This window comes from Manis pentadactyla, chromosome 5 (assembly GCF_030020395.1).
Source record: "Manis pentadactyla isolate mManPen7 chromosome 5, mManPen7.hap1, whole genome shotgun sequence".
NCBI lineage: Eukaryota > Metazoa > Chordata > Mammalia > Pholidota > Manidae > Manis > Manis pentadactyla.
The window spans coordinates 133,459,547-133,479,208 of NC_080023.1; the positions used below are offsets into that span (position 1 = coordinate 133,459,547).

Consider the following 19,662-nt stretch of genomic DNA (forward strand, 5'->3'; position numbering starts at 1 on the left):
ATATATTACTATGGACATCACATAATGTTTAAAAATGACTGCTATAGCTGCCACCAGTAGATCAAAATTGACTGAGAAAACTCTTGGGCAGAATGTGGTTCTCTCTTCACATAGCTGTGAGGACACAGGCTGGAATATATGGACAACCATGGAGCTCCTGGAAAAGGGCATACGTACGCTCCATCCTGGAAAGGCCTTTCTCCTACCTTCCAAAGGTGGGTAAACCAGAGGGGGGCAGCCACACTTGGTTTCAGTCAGCTGGCCATTCCAAAACCTGGATTCCCTTCCCACCTACACTCCACTTTCCTGCCATTCCATGTCCAAGTGAAGTCTCATCAACTATAAATTACCATAAATAGGCTCTCCCCATGGAATCAGAGGTCTATGTGGTCCACTTAGGGAAGGACTCTTGCAAGAGGGTTATTTGAAAAGAACTGTAAATGTACACAGAGTAGAGTCAGACACATTATATTTCTACAGACAAAATCATTAAGCAGAAACACAGCAGGATTTCTTTAATAATAAAGTGATTTGTTGAGGTTCAAAGATTTATTCTTTAGAAAAAAAGAGAAAATTTATAAGATGCAAAGTTCTTACACAATACATTACCACTGATGATTGTTCTCTTTACACCTTTACATAGGCCCTGGCTTAGCCAGTGTTGGGAAAAACATGGACAGCATGAATGCATTTGAGACCCATCACAGACACACAGAAACATACCACAGTGAAAGAAGGACTCAATGACAAATGATGTTGGGCTAGCCTGTCCCAAAAGCAAGCCAAGACATCATAGGAAATAACAAAACCTTTCTGTCGGGGAGGCACTAGGCACATGCCCTGCTGCCAAGAGAATAGGGTGCACTCCTCCCCACACTAGCATCACCCACTTCCTCTATCAGACCACAGCAACAACAGAAAATGGTAATGTTCCTTTGGTGTTTTTTTTCAGGGCTATTCAGGTTCCAAGTTTCTTACTTCTATCTTTCTTTTCGTGATTCAGTTCCAAATTCTTAAAGCAGTGTAGGTAGTTAGCATCTTTCATGAAATTTTCAGGATCCAGTTCTGCCCAATAATAATGCACTAAAAAGAAAATGATAAGACACATTACACAGAAGGGTCCCAAAATTTGCCTTGAGATCCTATTTAAAAATATGACCAAGAATAATAAAATAGCTGAAGATATCCTTTCAAGTTCATACACTGACAATAGCATGACAGTGTTTTACTTTACTATGTAAAATCTGCCATGTTGTCATGTATGAATCCAAATACCTTCTCACCCAAGAAATCTTCAGTTTACTAGAAACCTTATTCTTAGAGTTCAAAGCTAAATATCTTGGAATTATTAAACAACTCACATCTAATGGCCTTTGATTCAAAGAGAAATCACAAAGCAAGTTAGAAAATATTTTAAAGTGAATGAGAATGACAACATATCAGAATTTGTGATAATCACCTATGGCAGTCTTTGAGGGAAATTCATAGCATTAAATGCTCATATTAGAAAAGAAGAAAGCTGTCAAGTCAATCATATGAGTTTCCACTTTAAGAAACTGAAAGAATAAAAACAGAGTAAACCCAAAGCAAGCAGAAGGAGGGGAATAATAAAGATAAAAACAAAAACCAATGAAATTTCAAACAGAAAAAGAAAAAATAAATTAAAAGATCAATAAAAAACTGATAAAACCTCTTGTCAGATTTACCAAGAAAAAGAAGACACAAGCTATGAGGAATCAAAAAGGCAACATCAGTACAGATTTTATAGACATTAAAAGGACAAAAAAGATTTATCACAAACAACTTTATCCACACAAATTAGACAACACAGATGAAACAAATTCCTTGAAAAGATACAAAAACCTTGTTTCCAAATCCATTTAACAATGAAGGAGGCAGAGGGATGAGGAGCCTAAAGAAAGCATAGGGACAGGAAATAAACTAAATGATTATTCTTGGAATATTTTTAATACTGCTCAAAGGATGATAGGTTTTTGGTAAATCTAAATGTACTAAATGGTAAAAATAAAATGTACAGGTGTCTCAAGTTTCCCTTTGTAATTCTGTGGCTACAATAAAAACTAGCTGGTCTTGCCTAGATTTCTGTGGCAGGCATTTGTCATTCAAGAATTTAAATCCCAAACTTAACAGAACAGTTTCTATCCCCTCAGATCTAAATTCTAATTGGAAGAACTTCAGTAAAAGCAAAACATTCTGATAAGAGTAGTTTGCACATGGTGATGCCGTATCTGTGAACATGCTTCTGGATACACTCAACACAGGTCACATTCTAAAGAATGGTGGTATTAAGGGCAGATGACTCAATGGAATTAACAGCTTCCCATTACTGAGCCTACCTAGGTATCAAGGCCTATGGGTCCACATGTCTTGTGTGGTTAACTGGAACTGCAGCTTATCAATGCTTTTCAGTTCTATCTAGACCCATACAAGAAATCAAAATTTTTCCTGGTTCTACCCCATGCTCTGAAACCCACCAATCATAGTCCTACACTACTTCCTAAGCCATATCTCAAAGACCACAAAGGGGTAAGGAATATACAACATAAATTCCTGGGAACCATACTACTTCTATTTTTTAAGAAAAGTAATCCATTTGCTCCTATATTTTAATCAAGATGTTAACCCAACCTGAGCACCTGGAGCCTATTAATACCAATAGCCTATTAACACCTCACCATCAATACGAATAACTGAAATCTTTAAGTTGGATCTCACATTAACCTTTGGAAACTCTATCTTCTTAGCACAGATTAAAACCTTTATTTTAGAATTTAAATTAGCTTTTAGATTCTTGTTTAATAGATTTTTTTTACATTTACTTCAATTAAATATTGTACATGTTTTAATGCTTTGGGATAATAAATCTATGCATCAAATGGGTGCAAATTGAAATGATAAGTGTTACTACAGAAGAATGACCTACAAAGTGTTCATGATACTGTTAGATGATAAAAGCAGTGACATTATAAATACAGCATCTCTAACTTTGTAAAATTAGAGAAACAGAATTATCTATGAGAAAATGTGATAAAAGCATTTGTTAATTACTGCCTTTAGAATGAGGTGGTAGATGATTTTTATTTTCTTATTTGAGCTTTCTGGATTTTTTGAAATTTTCTATAATGAATAAGCATTAATTTTGTGATGAAAATGGCTGTTAAAGGAATTTTTATAAATGAAGGACAATTTAGGAATTCCAATTCACTATTGGAGAATCACAGAACTGGAAGGGATCCTGAGAGATTTCACCCCAGGGGTTCTCAAAATTTATAGGTATACCACTCAAGCTTAGGGACTATATAAACCATTCAATGTGAGTTTACAACTAAGTGTGCTTTCAGAGTAGAGAAAACTGCTCTACTACTAGGAAACCCAACAGGCAAAACCAATCACAATATCAACGTTAGTACTATGAGTGAGTAGCTCCCAAACTGCATGCAAGAGCCTTCCGGCAGGCAGTAGTCCCTATTTCACTTGAAAGGCCTCCCACGATACATGGTTCCGTCAAATAGATGCTGCTTTTTATTTACAATCTTGCTTTTAACAAATGTTCCTTCTTTTTCTTAAACATAACCATGGAAAAACCTAGGGGCCAGGTTACTGGCTATCACTTGGGAGTAGCTAGAGATCTTGACATTCACACAGCTGGAAGCATGAATGAGGGGGTAGGAGTAAGCTATCTGTGAGGCCCGTTTGCTAGATTAGAAGTGCTGAGCTGAAATCATGGTCAAGATGATAAACACACAATTCTCCAGAAAAGGGTGGCAAAGTTAAAACTCTAGAGGTGGGTAATAAGCTTACCTGTGAGAGCTGGTGAAAGGATGACATCTTTTTCCAAATGTATTTTTTTTTATGTCTCTGTAAGACAGGAGAGCTACCTGAGGGCAGACATGACCTGTAGCCTGGGGGCACCTGACAGGTAGTAATAAGAAGCACCTGCTAACAGTGCCACAACTACGTAGCCTTATGAAAGAAGCTTCTGTTGTAGTTCTACCTCTTGCAAACAACAAGGTCTATGAGGAATGGTCCAGGACAAGAAGTAAGGAATCCCTCAACAACCTGCCTGAGTCTCTCAAAGATGCTGATTTCCAAAGATGCTGCTTCTGACTTCAGGTCAGTTAGCAACCACAAGATGTAAGTGCCAAAGTTAGGGTATACACCCTCCACTGACCTGCTTTCCAAACCAGCGGCAAGAGAACCAAGCTTTTCTTTATTTGTTTCAGGTGACGATTGGGAATCTAACATGAACTCATTTACCTAGAAAGAGAAGGCTGTTTTATGCAAAACACAAGTCACCAGGAAGTCAGTGTTATCAGTGAAGGATTCCCTCTGACTTTCTAGCACCGTTAGGGATCCCAGTGAGCCCTCCACTGAACTGTCAAAGTAGAGAATCCCTGCCTTTGCATGGGCTCTGATCGTCCTGATGTAGTGATGAGAACAGGGGTATAGAGGTTCAATTTCCTGATTCAAAAAGGAAAGCTTGATGTCATGTAATAAAGCAAGCAGAAAAAACTGATGCTAGTGAAAGTGGAAGGAAGAAACTCTGACAGCAAGTAGTTTCTATTTTTGGCTTAACTTCTACCCTATCTGTTTCTCATGTGAATCTGTATATATTTAATGATGTCAGTCTTACAGGACATGCAGTGGTTCAGATGATGGTCTCAAAGTCTTAACATGATCCCTCTAGGTTATTACTGTCCAACTGAACCTTCTGCAATGAGAGAATTGTTCTATATCAGCACCATCCAATAGGGCAACCACTGGCCATATGCGGCCACTGAGCACTTGAAATATGGCTGTAACTGAGGAAATGAATTTTAAATTTTATTTAATTTGAATTGCTTTACATTGAAATATCCATATGTAGGTAGCACCTACTGTATTAGATGTCACACTTTGGGCTACTGGTAATCTTAGCTCTGTACTTGAGCAACAGACAGAATCACTAATCATGGTCAGATTCTTGCTAATTTATTTTCTAATAATTAAGGCCACTAAAGTGAAAGCTTGGGCATGGAGCAATTTTGACCTTGCTGCTGATAAAGTAACATAATATTCCTGCTCTGTGTCAGTGAGGAAGCAGATCAGCCTCATATGTAACAAGGTCGAAACACCACTTAAGGTCTGAGAACAGTTATCTCCTCCAGGTAAGAAGAGAGAGAATGGGACAGAAAATAATATTTGAAGAAATACTGCTTAAAATTTCCCAAATGTATTAAAAGACATACATTTACAGATTCAAGAAGCTCAGAAAATCCAAAGCAATCATTAGAATGAGACTCAGACATGACACAGATGTTGGAATTAACAGGCAAGGAAAAATAACTATGATTAATATGTTAAGGGCTCTAAAGGGGAAAGCAGACAATGTACAAGAATGGTGTTGCGTTACCAAGAGATGGGTAAAGCAAGCAGAGGGATGAAAACTCTGAGGAGGAATCAAAAAGAAAGGGTAGAAATGAAAAGACACTATAACTGAAATGAAGAATGCCTTTGATGGGTTCTCAGGAGACTTGGTATGGCCAGGGAAGAATCAATGGGCTTGAAGACAGGTCAACACAAACTTCCCAAAATGAAGTGCAAAGAAAAAAAATAATGGAGGAAAAAGGAACAGGTCATCCAAGGGCCATGGGGTAACTGCAAAAGCCATACCATGTACACAAGCAGAACACCAGGAGAAGGAAGACAGAACAGAGAAGGAATATTTGAGACTATAATGTCCAGAACATTCCAAACTTAATAATAGAAGACACCAAATCAAAAATCCAGGAAGCTCAGAGAACACCAAGTATAAACCACACTGAGGCACATCATATTCAAACTGCAAAAAGACGAAAATCTTGAAAGAAACAGGGGCTGGGAGGTAAGATGGGGAGAGTTGGTGGGAGGGCAGGGGACAGCTCTGAGCCCACCTTCCCTACTGAGGAGCAAGGATGAGAATTATAGAGGCCTTCTCAGAAGCAACTATGCAAGCAAGAAAAGAGGGGAATAAAATATTTACAGTATTGGAGAAAAGAAAAACACCAATCTAAAATCCTACACCAGCAAAATTATCCTTCAAAAGTGAAAGAAATCTAGACTTTCTTGGATCTGTGCTGCAGGAAATGTTGAAAGTAATTCTTTAGGGAGAAGGAACATGATATAGGTCAGAAACTGGGGTTTAAATAATGAAAGGAAAAGAAAAAATTCAGAAAAGGTTAAGGTAAAATAAGATATTTTCTTATTAATCCATCTAAAAAATAGCTGTTCACAGAACAACAACAGTGAAAGTGTATTGAGTTGTGTAGCATATGGAAAGTGACATTAATGACAAAGGGTAACAAGGGAGGGGAGGGAGGACCAGAAAACACTGTTGTAATGAACCTATAGCACACGTGTAGTGGTTCAGGTTATTTGAAGGTGGACTTAGATTAGTTAAAAATGAAAACTCTAAGGCAACCACTAAACAAAATTGATTTTTAAGTCTAAAATACTTTTTTAAAAACCTCAGAGGCACAGCTAGTTTTATACATGAAATGCCAGCACATGGACTGGGAACATGGTATAAGCAGTGACACAGGGAAGCAAAATGAAGCTCCAGGAATGAAAGAGATTCTACCTTCACAGGGAAAAAAAGGAAAGAGATGGAATGTTCTTAACAGTACACACACACACACACACACACAACTGCTCTAGCTCATTTGGGAGAAATGTGCTCAGCCAGGACGCATCTTATTATTCAAAGGTCAAGTTGAAAAGCAAACAGACGGCAGCTTCCAAAACACTTCCCTTGCTTGGTCTCAAGAGCACTGACATTTGAGGACAGAAATGCAGGGTGCTGGTCAGGAGCATTCTCCCCTCACATCCGAATGACAGCAGGTAAGTAAATACTCAGATGAGGCTAGACTTAAACCTGCAAGCAAAAGCGGCACGCCTAGTGCTCAGAAGTCACCCAGCGCCTCCAGCTGTGGGCTGGGAAGGGGAAACGCAGAGGCTGCCCCATGGGAAACCTTGCATCTCCCGAGCAAGCTGAAGAGCTGAACGAATGAGACAGAGAACAAAACCAGAAGTTCGTTTTAGCAGTTGCATATCCATTTGATCAAATAAGAAGCGTTTGCAGTATGATACAGAAATGTTTACAACTGGGAATGTTCTCTGAACCAGGAAGGTTTTTTGACTCACTTTCAAAGAAAAAATAAGCCCAAGATCATGTGGCCTCTCATTCCATTTTCTTTTTCCTCTTCTGTCTCTCTCATGCCTTGGGAACTCAAGCTGCTCCTCTTAGGTCCAGGGAGGCTCCCTAGAGCTCTTTCTGTTTTTGAAGAAAAGCAGATGAAAACCACAGTTCCCCTCACTGCAGGGTGGAGGGACTTTTTCTGTGTAGCAAAGCAAATACTAAGGTCACCTTCTGTCTGCCACTACTTAAATTCATCTCTTATAGATATATGAATATTTGGTGGTGATTTTGTTGGTCTACTGGGATGACAAATTTCAGCAGAAGGGGCCACAAAAGCCCATTGGCAACAAACCCCCAAATATACCACTAGAGGACCAGCTGTCATTTACCTCTGGCCCCCTTTATGGACATCAACTGAAGATGTGGCTAGAATCCCAGAAGTGGGGGCACCCCTGACCTCCCTGGCCCTCAGCTGGCTGTGGGTGTCTCAGAGGCTGAGGCTGTTACCTGCCTGCCTTTCACAGTATCACTGGTCAAGGGAATTAGTTAATAGAAGAGAAACCAAGGAAACAGAAACTGCATAAATTACTGTCACACAGAAATTGGAAGGGTGGGAAAACGAAAAAAAAAAGTTTCTAAGCTACTGCTGGACGTACTTAATTAGCATAATTATAAAACTAACTTAAAAAGCCACTGTGTGCACTGTTGTGTGTCACATTTGACCCCTCAGATTTAGGATTTCTGTATAGATTGTAAATCAGAAGCACAAGCAATACTAGCAATACTGATGACAAAAGTGCCCACTGAGGTGAGCAAACCATCACAAAGGTGGGAATGGAGGTTTTATGTAATATAAAAGCCATATAAAATGTTAGTGTGTATTCATGACTGTTTAACATTATTTGTATACCAAATACCAGGTTCAAAAGACTCTCCCTAACTCACACCAACGGCTTCAGTTCATGAATAAAGAGCCCGTGGTTTTGGGCCACAGCATCAACACCAAGAAAAAGGCAGGGCTGTGACTGAAAACAGAGGCCAAGTGGGAAGGAACTTTCCACAAGAGCCTGTGAGGAAAAAAAGCCAAAACCAGTGTCCACCAAAAGCTTGTCATCTCCCTGTAGCTACACTTGGAAGAAAACAGCAATTAGGGGGACATCAACAGGATTTATCATCCAGTGTCCCCTCCCCTTAAAACTACCAGGGGTCAACAGCCTGTCCTCTCTGTTCCGTTCTCCGGTCTGTCTGCTTGAGAGCCAGTTCCACTGCTCCCAATCCTCACTACAGGCTCTGTTATCCGTCTCAGTATCTGGCAGTGTGTGCCCTAGAGGAGAGTGCACATAGACTTCCACTACACTCCCTTTCAGAAGGCAAAGAGAAGGCAGAAGACCACCTTAGAAATGTTCTCTTCTCTCACAATTTGGCATCTCCAGGAGGAATCCTCAGGCTGACTTGGCGTGAACTGCTCTATAAGCTGGAGGCTCTAACAGAGGAGCCCAGATCTTGCTCCTCTCTTGGTTTCTCCAGCTGCCTCCTACTTGCCTATCTGCTTCCAGCCTCACTCCCCAAGGCTGCTGGAAAGATCTGTGTAGACTTTGTATCTGATTATGCTAACTGTCTGCTTAAGGGACCATTCAGAGGGTCCCCACCACCCCAGGATGAAATCTAGCTTCCTCAGAGTGACACACCAGACCCCTATGACCCAGAACACTCCTTCTTCTCTAACTGCAGAGACACTCCCTCAATAGTCCTCTCTGCCCATCCCCAGTGCTGTTCTTCATTGCCTCTGTTCCACGTCCATCTGCCCCCCAGCAATGTTGCATCTGCTCCTCTCATGGCTCAGGCCACTCCCTGTCCTTGTCCCTCACCTCCTAATTCTACATGTCCTTTGAGGTCTGGTTCCAGATTCCACCCCGCTGTGGAGCCTCCCTTCCTTCCCACCACCAACATAATGCATGATGCTGCCACGTAATTATTTCTATGCTTTTCCCTCAAGCAAAAGGCTCATGATAATGTATCCGAAGGGCATCATCAGATGACTGGATCAAGGTGTAGATGCCTCGGATCAGGCAGAGGTGGCATTAATGCTCCAATGAACTGAGATGCACTTCTGGGCACAGAAGTGGCAAGAATAAAACCTTGTTTAATGAAATGTAAACTGGCAATGCTATGCGGGATGAGGTGAAGGCTGGTGGAACATGCAGCAGGAAATTATGAAGAGGCAGTCTTGAGCCACTGAGAGCAAGAGTGGAGAGCAGGAAGCAACAGTGAGAGCCCATGTGACACTCCTGGTCTGGAAACATACCTGTGAATACTCTAGAAATGCTTAGGGTAGCAGCAGCTGTCAGTTTATACAGCCATGAGGCAGATGGCAGAACCTCCTCCCAGGTGAACATCCCCAGGACCCACTCCTGCATCTCAACCCTTCCCTCCATCCTCGAAGGCCACAGATTAAGGAAGCTGTGAGTGAATGTCCATAAACTGAATTCTGCCTCAAAAGCCATTCTATTCTCTGTTCATTATTGTTTCCCAAAGAGTGAAGGGCAAAGCTGTGTGTGGAGGGCAATTTCCTACCTGAGTACCGCCCCAAAGTCTACGGTTCCCGCTCGGAAGACACGTCGCCCTCGGCGCCACTGCTGGCACTGCGGTCTTCTTTGCGTGGAGTGTTTCTTTCTTTGCTTGACTCAGAAGGCCCTTTGGCTCTGGTCTTTTCTTTCCTCTGCTGCTGTTTTTCAAGTTTTGACAGCTGATTATAAAAAGTAAAAGGAATTATTTTATAAATGTAAACATGTTCCTATCCAAAACACCAATTACTTCATAGGCAGCAACCATGGACAATGCTTTGTCTGATAACCTGGTGTACATAGCAGTTCGGGTGTACCAAACCATACAGAGAATGGTGTCAGCCAGGCACAGGAAGCAGTAACACAGATTGGCCACACTCTCTTGGACTTCTCCCCACCCATAACTACACTTGTCATGCAGTGTTTGGGAATGGTTGACCAACAGGATTCTTCAACAGGCTGAGAAGAGCTCTATATATGAAAAGGCTTCCAGTGTGTTATTTTTTTTTTCTTTGATTTCTCTATGGCTTTTTCTCACCAAGTTGTCTACTCGCCATTTTCTAAAGAGTGATCACTCTACTGTTTGCTGAAGGTAACAGAGACACTATAACATATACTTTAAGCACATTTAGACATCATCTCAGTTCTCAGTTTATTCTTTGAGAATGAGCTTGACTCACCCATGGCCAAAATCTCAAGCGCCACTAGCTGGCTGCATAGGGACACCAGCCACAGGAGCCCTCTCAGACTTCCTTCAGGCCTCTGACACCCAACTCCAAGGGGACTGGTTCCATTTCTCCCCTGGAACCTCCCCAACTTGTTCTAAGAGACCACAGACCACAGACCAGATGGTAGAAAGGAACTAGATCATCTGACACTGAGCAATAGCACAGCTCCTCCAGAAAGGCCTGCTAAGAAACTTGTCAGAGAAGATTGGCCAAGGTTTAACCCATGGAATTTTCTTGGACCAAAAAGCCATCTGTAATAAAGCCCGAGGGATAGCACCACCCAGTTTCATATGCCTCCCAGATCAAGAATGCAAATTTTTATAGTTCACATAGAAAGAGGGCAAACTGAAGCCAGAAATGCTGGCTTCTCCCTGCTGGTTCTTGCCCCGTATCCAAAGACACAAAGAAAAGTCACTGTAACCAACCTGCCAGATCATCTCTCCATCCCAGACAGACTTCAAGCTAAACCTTTAGATAGACCAACAATCAACAAGCTCTCAATTTCATCCAGAAAAGCCAATTTGCTAATGGTTGATTTATAATACCTTTCTCACTCCCCACTTACCTGAAAGTTGTATGTAGTAAACTAGGTTGGTTAAAATGCTAATTATATTTTGTGAATGGGGACATCCCTGTGTGTCTGACTCTCTGACCCGCCAGCTCTCCTCGCAGACATTGCCCCTTGATAAATCCCACTGTGTACACAGGAAAGGCTCCCAGGGAAGTGTGCTACACTGCCGTTTGGTTAGCAAAAGCCTAGAAACAACCCAAATGTCCAGTGAAGAGACCAACAAGTACAATGCACCATAGTTACCTAAAGCAATACTGTACAACAGATCTACATGTATCAAAAAGTAAGTCTTTAAAGTCATGTTATGTGAACCAAATTAAGTTTCAGGAGGTTGTATATAGCAGGATTCCATTTACACAGAACAACACTATATATTGCTAATGGGCTCATGCAGATATAGTAGGACTGGAAAGACACAAACCAATTTCAGTACACAGTTAACTGTGAGGAGAAACAGGAGAGAATGGGATCATAGGGGAATCAATATATGCCAACTTTAACAGAAACTGTCAACTTTTACTTCTATACAAACACAATCAGATCCAGAGAAGAGCTACAAACAGTGCCAGAATGTGAACTGCCAACACCTGGACCGATGGTAAGACCATGCCAGGAGGGAAGCCAGGACTCAGCTTCCTTCAGCAACACAGTCCTAACTGTGAGAAAGGAACCATGTGCTTACAGCTTAGCCAACTTTATTCTGGCGCAAGCTCTTTGTCTCCTCAGGGCCTGGTAACAAACAGCTCATGTACGGGCACTCTGAGCAGGAATGACCTGGAGCAAAGGTGACAAAAGGGTAACATTTTAAAAATCTGAGTAATGGCTACACAGAGCACCTTGCTACATTTTTCTCTGTACTATAATTTTTCCATAGACAATTATTTTCCTCTGTACCATTCTACCACACATTAGGGAGAAAGTTCTTTTTATCTAAGATGACAGCCTTCCTTCCCTGTTTCCTTTTTGATGTTAAAATGTTCTATTATGAAATGATGAGGAGAGTAGATGGGGTCCTTCTGTCTTGCTTTTTTTGAAAAATGATCTTGGATTGCGCAATGTGAACATACTTAACACTACTGAACTGTACATTAACAATATAGTTAGGATGGCGCATTGTATGTTATGTGTGTTTTACCACAATTTAAAAAAAATTTTTACTGAGGCATAATTGACATAAAACACTACATTAGTTTCAAGTGTACAACATAATGATTCAATGTTTGTACATAACAAAATGATCACAATAAATCTTGTTAACATCCATCACCAAAAATAAGTTTTTAATGATCTTGGAAAACATGAAGTTGGCAATCCATGCTGGACCCCCACACCCCAGCTTCTCTTTTATTTATTCTATGCCTAGTTTATGAAATCCAAACATCTGGAATTCAGTGTTCTGCAGTGAACTGTGATAAGTTGCCTTCTGCTGCCAGCAGTTTACATTTGTCTCAGTGTCTGTATATGTGTTTATACATGTGTCTATTACATATGTGCATATATCTACAAATTATGTGTACACACATACACATATACATACATAAAATCATGAACATGCTTCAAGTTAGACACTGAGAAAGCATAATTTCTATTTTAGAAAGAGACCCTCTGAGAGGTAAATACAGAAAATGTAAATACCACTGATGATTCAACCAAACCAAGCCTTCCCCCACCACTGAGATTCAATTTCATGCAAAGTACTGTTTGTGATCCAACCTGTTGTTCATTTTCTACTCCATAATAATGCTGAGAAGCCAGATCCTGGGAGGGTGATGAGGAATGATTCCCAATTGAAGCAGGCTTCCCAGAGGCACCTCAGGTCCCCACAGTGCCCACCTGATTCAGCACAAATGCAGAGGCACCATCAACAAGTAGAAAACTGTGAAACATCATTTTGACCTTCCACCCCAGCCCATCCCCTCCCAGACTTGTAAATCGTATGATAATTTGCCATAGACAAAGGGCCAGTTTCTGTTAACAATGTAATGCTGATTCTCTTACATTATTCATCTTAAAACAACCCCAACCACATATGGCTCCATGCCTCAAAGTAAAGTTCTCTGTGGGAACATTGTGAACTAACCTAATAAATTTAAGCCTTTTCTCAGAAAACTTGGATTTCAATGCAGTCAAAATGGGGAATTTACATCTCAAGGCAAAAAAGCAGTTGGATTTTTTCTTTTTTTTTTTTTTTAGGAAACAAAGGAAAAAGGAAAAAGAAGAAGAAAGGAAATTGGTAGTGTATATGAACTCATTTAAAATGTCAACAGCTTTCAAATTAACAGAGAGATGCATGTCAAGGAGAATATAAACCACTACAGGCCCTATGAGCACATGACCTACAAACACCCAAATGGTGTGCTTTGGGGGTTTGTTTGTCTGCTTATTTTTAATTAACTGATGAGAGTGTCTATATACTGCAAAGGCAACACTGTCCAAATCACACTGGTCTAGTGCCGAAGAGAGAAATCCAACCTTCCAAAGGCAGCTCTGGACCCAGACACTGCCAGGGGCCTGGTAACCGTCCAACAGCAGCCTGTCTCGCTCATGGTGGACCTCAGAAAAAGGGAGCCACAGTGGAGGGACTACAGTGTCTACATCCAAACCTCCCCAACTCATGACTAAGTCCACTGAGAAAACAACTGATTTTCTCTGTAATTAAGATGTCCACGCTCTAATTGCATAATGTAGGAATAAACTAGTTGAACATAGAGATTATTATAATGCCCTGTGGCAGGGCCTGGGAACTTAGATGCCTTGAGGTACCAGGCAGGTAGCAAAATGAATGACATAACTAAGTATAAGACAACAGGGCACAGTGGAGACTACAGCCATGATGGAGAGGACAAGCCCCACTTAAGGGCATCTACACTTTCTTTTTAAACATGTATCTGGACAAATGTAATGTCAGTGGGACAGCTTGGGCCACCTGTTAGGGATTCCCATTATGCCCTTCCACCCGTGTGATCCTATTTGCTCTTGACAAGCCAAGGACAGCTGTTACTATCATCAACATCCCACAGAGAAGCCACTGTCGGCTGCCTGCCCTACAGTCATAGTCACCTTCCCAGGTCCTCCTCCCTCCCTGCTGGCGCAAACAACTTCCTATTTCAAAAGTGGCAAAGGTGGGGGCGGAGCCAAGATGGCGGCATGAGTAGCTCAGTGGAAATCTCCTTCCAAAAACATATATATTTATGAAATACAATAAATAAAACTATCCTAAAAGAGACACAAGTGGATACAGTACAACAGCCAGGCTACATCTACATCTGCGAGAACTCAACATCACACAAAGGGGGCAAGATACAAGCGGCGGCCCGGCGGGAGCACAACACCCACCCCACCCCAGAACCCAGCGGGAAGAAAGGAATCAGAACGGAGAGGGAGTGAAAGCCCAGGACTGCTAAACAACCAGCTCTAGAAATCCACACCCAGAGCGCAGACACATGGTACACGGGGTGCTATATATTAGAGAAACAGAAAAGCAAAACCTGCAGGCAGGTCCCCACAACCAGTGCCCCTGAAACAAAAGAAAAGTGAGTGCTTTTTGCAAGTCTTAAAGAGACAGGGACCCCACAGCTGGACGAAGTAGTCCCAGCACACTTAGCTAGCAGCTGGGAATCCCTCACGGCACTAAGCAGCCTGCCAGTCGTTACCCTAACTAGCACAGACCCCGACACACAGGACCAGTAGTGGGAGAGTGGCAGCGCGCGCTGGGGACGGCGGCACAAGAGAGGACCAGAAGTGGCCCATGCGAGCCCGCCGCGGTGGCAACCAAGCGGCCCAGAAGCAGCCCACACACGCTGGCGGCTGCAGCACCAGAGTTGCCCAGGAGAGGCCCATGCGAGCCCGCGGCGGTGACAACTGAATAGCCCAGGAGCGGCCTGTGCGTACTGGCAGCGGCAGCGCCAGAGAGACACAGGAGAGGCCTGCGTGCACATGCAGTGGGGCCAGAGGGGCCCGAGTGCAGCCCGTGTGTGCTGGCGGAGGCGGCACCAGAAGGGCCCAGGAGCAGCCCATGGGAGCCAGCGGTGGTAGCGGAGGAGCAGCCCAGGAGCAGTCGCACTCCCAGCAGCCAACCGGAATCCCAGCCCAATGCACAGCCACCTGGGCCAGAGACAAAGGCTGCTGCTTGCACACAGCTGCCCGGCAGGGGCGCCACTATGGCAGAGGAGTGCACCTGGCGTGCCTGTCACTTCCCGCAGGGCTCTGTGCTGCTCTGATGGAGACTACGCCCACAGCAGCTTAGGGGATTAAACCAGTGGCTGCGTCAGGAGTGCGGGTAACCAACACAGGCAGTGCAGAAGGGCAAGGCATCCAGCAAGCAGGAAAGGACTTTCTTCTCCCAGCTAACACACCCGCAACCTGCCTACAGTCACCGCTATCACCAGGGAAAGGCAAAAAAATTTAGTCCAGTCCAAAATATTCCAGACAACCCCTGAGACAGGATCTGCAGAGATAGACCTAACCAGTCTCCCTGAAAAAGAATTCAAAATAAAAATCATAAACATGCTGATGGATCTGCAGAGAAATATGCAAGAGCTAAAGGAGCAAGTACAGAGGGAGACTACAGAAATAAAACAATCTCTGGAAGGACTTAAAAGCAGAATGGATGGGATGCAAGAGGCCATTAATGGAATAGAAACCGGAGAACAGGAATGCATAGAAGCTGATGCAGAGAGAGATAAAAGGATCTCCAGAAATGAAACAATCTTAAGAGAACTGTGTGACCCATCCAAAAGGTACAATATCCACATTATATGGGTACCAGAAGAAGAGAGAGAAAAAGGGATAGAAAGCGTCTTTGAAGAAATAATTGCTGAAAACGTCCCCAAACTGGGGGAGGTAATAGCCTCTCAGACCACAGAAGCACACAGAACTCCCAACAGAAGGAACCCAAAGAGGAAAACACCAAGACACATAATAATTAAAATGGCAAAGATCAAGGACAAGGACAGAGTACGAAAGGCAGCAAGAGAGAGAAAAAAAGTCACCTACAAAGGAAAACCCATCAGGCTATCAGCAGACTTCTCAACAGAAACCTTACAGGCCAGAAGAGAATGGCATGATATATTTAATGCAATGAAACAGAAGGGCCTTGAACCAAGGATACTGTATCCAGCATGATTATCATTTAAATATGAAGGAGGGATTAAACAATTCCCAGACAAGCAAAAGTTGAGGGCATTTACCTCCCACAAACCATCTGCTCTAGATGGGAGCACTCCTAAAAAGAGCACAGAACAAAACACCCAACATACGAAGAATGGAGGAGGAGGAATAAGAAGGGAGAGAAATAAAGAATCATCAGACAGTGTTTATAATAGCTCAATAAGCAAGTTAAGTTAGACAGTAAGATAGTGAAGAAGCTAACCTTGAACCTTTGGTAACCACAAACTTAAAGCCTGCAATGGCAATAAGTACATATCTTTCAAAATCACCCTAACTGTAAATGGACTGAATGCACCAATCAAAAGACACAGAGGAATAGAATGGATAAAAAACCAAGACCCATCTATATGCTGCTTACAAGAGACTGACCTCAAACCCAAAGACATGCACAGATTAAAAGTCAAGGGATGGAAAACGATATTTCATGCAAACAACAGGGAGAAAAAAGCAGGTGTTGCAGTACTAATATCAGTACTTCAAAACAAAGAAAGTAACAAGAGATAAAGAAGGACATTACATAACGATAAAGGGCTCAGTCCAACAAGAGGATATAACCATTATAAATATACATGCACCCAATACAGGAGCACGAACATATGTGAAACAAACACTAACAGAATTAAAGGAGGAAATAGAATGCAATGCATTCATTTTGAGAGACTTGAACACACCACTCAGTCCAAAGAACAGAATCACCAGACAGAAAATAAGTAAGGACACAGAGGCACTGAACAACACACTAGAACAGATGGACCTAATAGACATCTACAGAACTCTACATCCAAAAGCAACAGGATACACATTCTTCACAAGTGCACATGGAACATTCTTGAGAATAGACCACAAAGGAGGCCACAAAAAGAGCCTCAGTAAATTCAAAAAGATTGAAATTCTACCAACCAACTTTTCAGACCAGAAAGGTATAAAACTAGAAATAAATTGTACAAAGAAGCAAAAAGGCCCACAAACACATGGAGGCTTAACAACATGCTCCTAAACAATCAATGGATCAATGACCAAGTTGAAATGGAGATCCAGCAACTTATGGAAACAAATGACAACAACAACACAGCCCCAATGTCTGTGGGACGCAGCAAAAGCAGTCTTAAGAGGAAAGTATATAGCAATCCAGGCATATTTAAAGAAGGAAGAAAAATCCCAAATGAATGGTCTAATGTCACAATTATCAAAATTGGAAAAAGAAGAACAAATGAGGCCTAAGGTCAGCAGAAGGAGGGACATAATAAAGATCAGAGAAGAAATAAATAAAATTGAGAAGATAAAACAATAGAAAAAAATCAATGAAACCAAGAGCTGGTTCTTTCAGAAAATAAACAAAATAGATAAGCCTCTAGCCAGACTTATTAAGAGAAAAAGAGAATCAACACACATCAACAGAATGAGAAACGAGAAAGGAAAAATCACGACAGACCCCACAGAAATATAAAGAATTATTAGAGAATACTATGAAAACCTATATGCTAACAAGCTGGAAAACCTAGGAGAAATGGACAACTTCCTAGAAAAATACAACCTTCCAAGACTGACCAAGGAAGAAACACAAAATCTAAACAGACCAATTACCAGCAACGAAATTGAAGCAGTAATCAAAAAACTACCCAAGAAAAAAAACCCCGGGCCAGATGCATTTACATCAGAATTTTATCAGACATACAGAGAAGACATAATGGCCATTCTCCTTAAAGTTTTCCAAAAAATAGAAGAGGAAGGAATACTCCCAAACTCATTCTATGAAGCCAACATCACCCTAATACCAAAACCAGGCAAAGACCCCACCAAAAAAGAAAACTACAGACTAATATCCCTGATGAACATAGATGCAAAAATACTCAACAAAATATTAGCAAACCGAATTCAAAAATACATCAAAAGGATCATACACCATGACCAAGTGGTTGCAAGGGTCCCATGACCCAGGGATGCAAGGATGGTACAACATTTGAAAATCCATCAACATCATTCACCACATAAACAAAAAGAAAGACAAAAACCACATGATGATATCCATAGATGCTGAGAAAGCATTTGACAAAATTCAACATCCATTCATGATAAAAACTCTCAACAAAATGGTATAGAGGGCAAGTACCTCAACATATAAAGGCCATATATGATAAACCCACAGCTCACATCATACTGAACAGCGAGAGGCTGAAAGCTTTTCCTCTGAGATTGGGAACAAGACAGGGATGCCCACTCTGCCCACTGCTTTTCAACATAGTACTGGAGGTCCTAGCCATGGCAATTAGACAAAACAAAGAAATACAAGGAATCCAGATTGGTGAAGAAGAAGTCAAACTGTCACTATTTGCAGTTGACATGATATTGACATAAAAAACCCTAAAGACTCCACTCCAAAACTACTAGAACTAATATTCAGCAAAGTTGCAGGATACAAAATTAACACACAGAAGTCTGTGGCTTTCCTATACACTAACAATGAACTAATAGAAAGAGAAATCAGGAAAACAATTCCATTCAGAATAGCATCAAAAAGAATAAAATACCTAGGAATAAACCTAACCAAGGAAGTGAAAGACCTATACCCTGAAAACTATAAGACACTCTTAAGAGAAATTAAAGAGGTCACTAACAAATGGAAACTCATCCCATGCTCTTGGCTAGGAAGAATTAATATTGTCAAAATGGCCATCCTGCCCAAAGCAATATACAGATTTTATGCAATCCCTATCAAATTACCAACAGCATTCTTCAATGAACTGGAACAAATAGTTCAAAAATTCATATGGAACCACCAAAGACCCTGAATAGCCAAAGCAACCCTGAGAAGGAAGAATAAAGTGGGGTGATCTTGCTCCCCAACTTCAAGCTCTACTGAAAAGCCACAGTAATCAAGACAATTTGGTAGTGGCACAAGAACAGAGCCACAGACCAGTGGAACAGAATAGAGCCTCCAAACATTAACCCAAACATATATGGTCAACTAATATATGATAAAGGAGCCATGGACATACAATGGCGAAATGACAGTCTCTTCAGATGGTGCTGGCAAAACTGGACAGCTACATGTAAGAGAATGAAACTGGATCACTGTCTAACTCCATACACAAAAGTAAATTCGAAATGGATCAAAGACCTGAATGTAAGTCATGAAACCATAAAACTCTTAGAAAAAAACATAGGCAAAAATCTCTGAGATATAAACATGAGTGACTTCTTCATGAACATATCTCACTGGGCAAGGGAAACAAAAGCAAAAATGAACAGGTGGGACTATATCAAGCTGAAAAGCTTCTGTACAGCAAAGGACACCATTAATAGAACAAAAAGGTATCCTACAGTATGGGAGAATATATTCATAAATGAAAGATCCAATAAAAGGTTGACATCCGAAATACATAAAGAGCTTTTGCACCTCAACAAACAAAAAGCAAATAATCCAATTAAAAAATGTGCAGAGAAGCTGAATAG

The 19,662-nt window shown here is 41.4% G+C and overlaps 1 protein-coding gene across 3 annotated transcripts in view; it reads right to left on the reverse strand.

The window, feature by feature from the left end:
• DTD1 (D-aminoacyl-tRNA deacylase 1) overlaps window positions 1–19,662 on the reverse strand; it is a 204,022-nt gene that overhangs the window by 37,571 nt on the left and 146,789 nt on the right. Inside the window, exons 5-6 of one of the 3 annotated variants that reach the window (XM_036892203.2) lie at window positions 9,752–9,923; window positions 511–1,083 (exon numbers count right to left, since the gene is read on the reverse strand). In XM_036892203.2, the coding sequence (XP_036748098.1) occupies window positions 9,771–9,923 (153 nt within the window). In that variant the 3' untranslated portion in view covers window positions 511–1,083; window positions 9,752–9,770. Of the gene's footprint in view, window positions 1–510; window positions 1,084–9,751; window positions 9,924–19,662 lie in introns of those variants that run through there. The other 2 variants (XM_057502692.1, XM_036892205.2) reach the window with 2 other exon arrangements.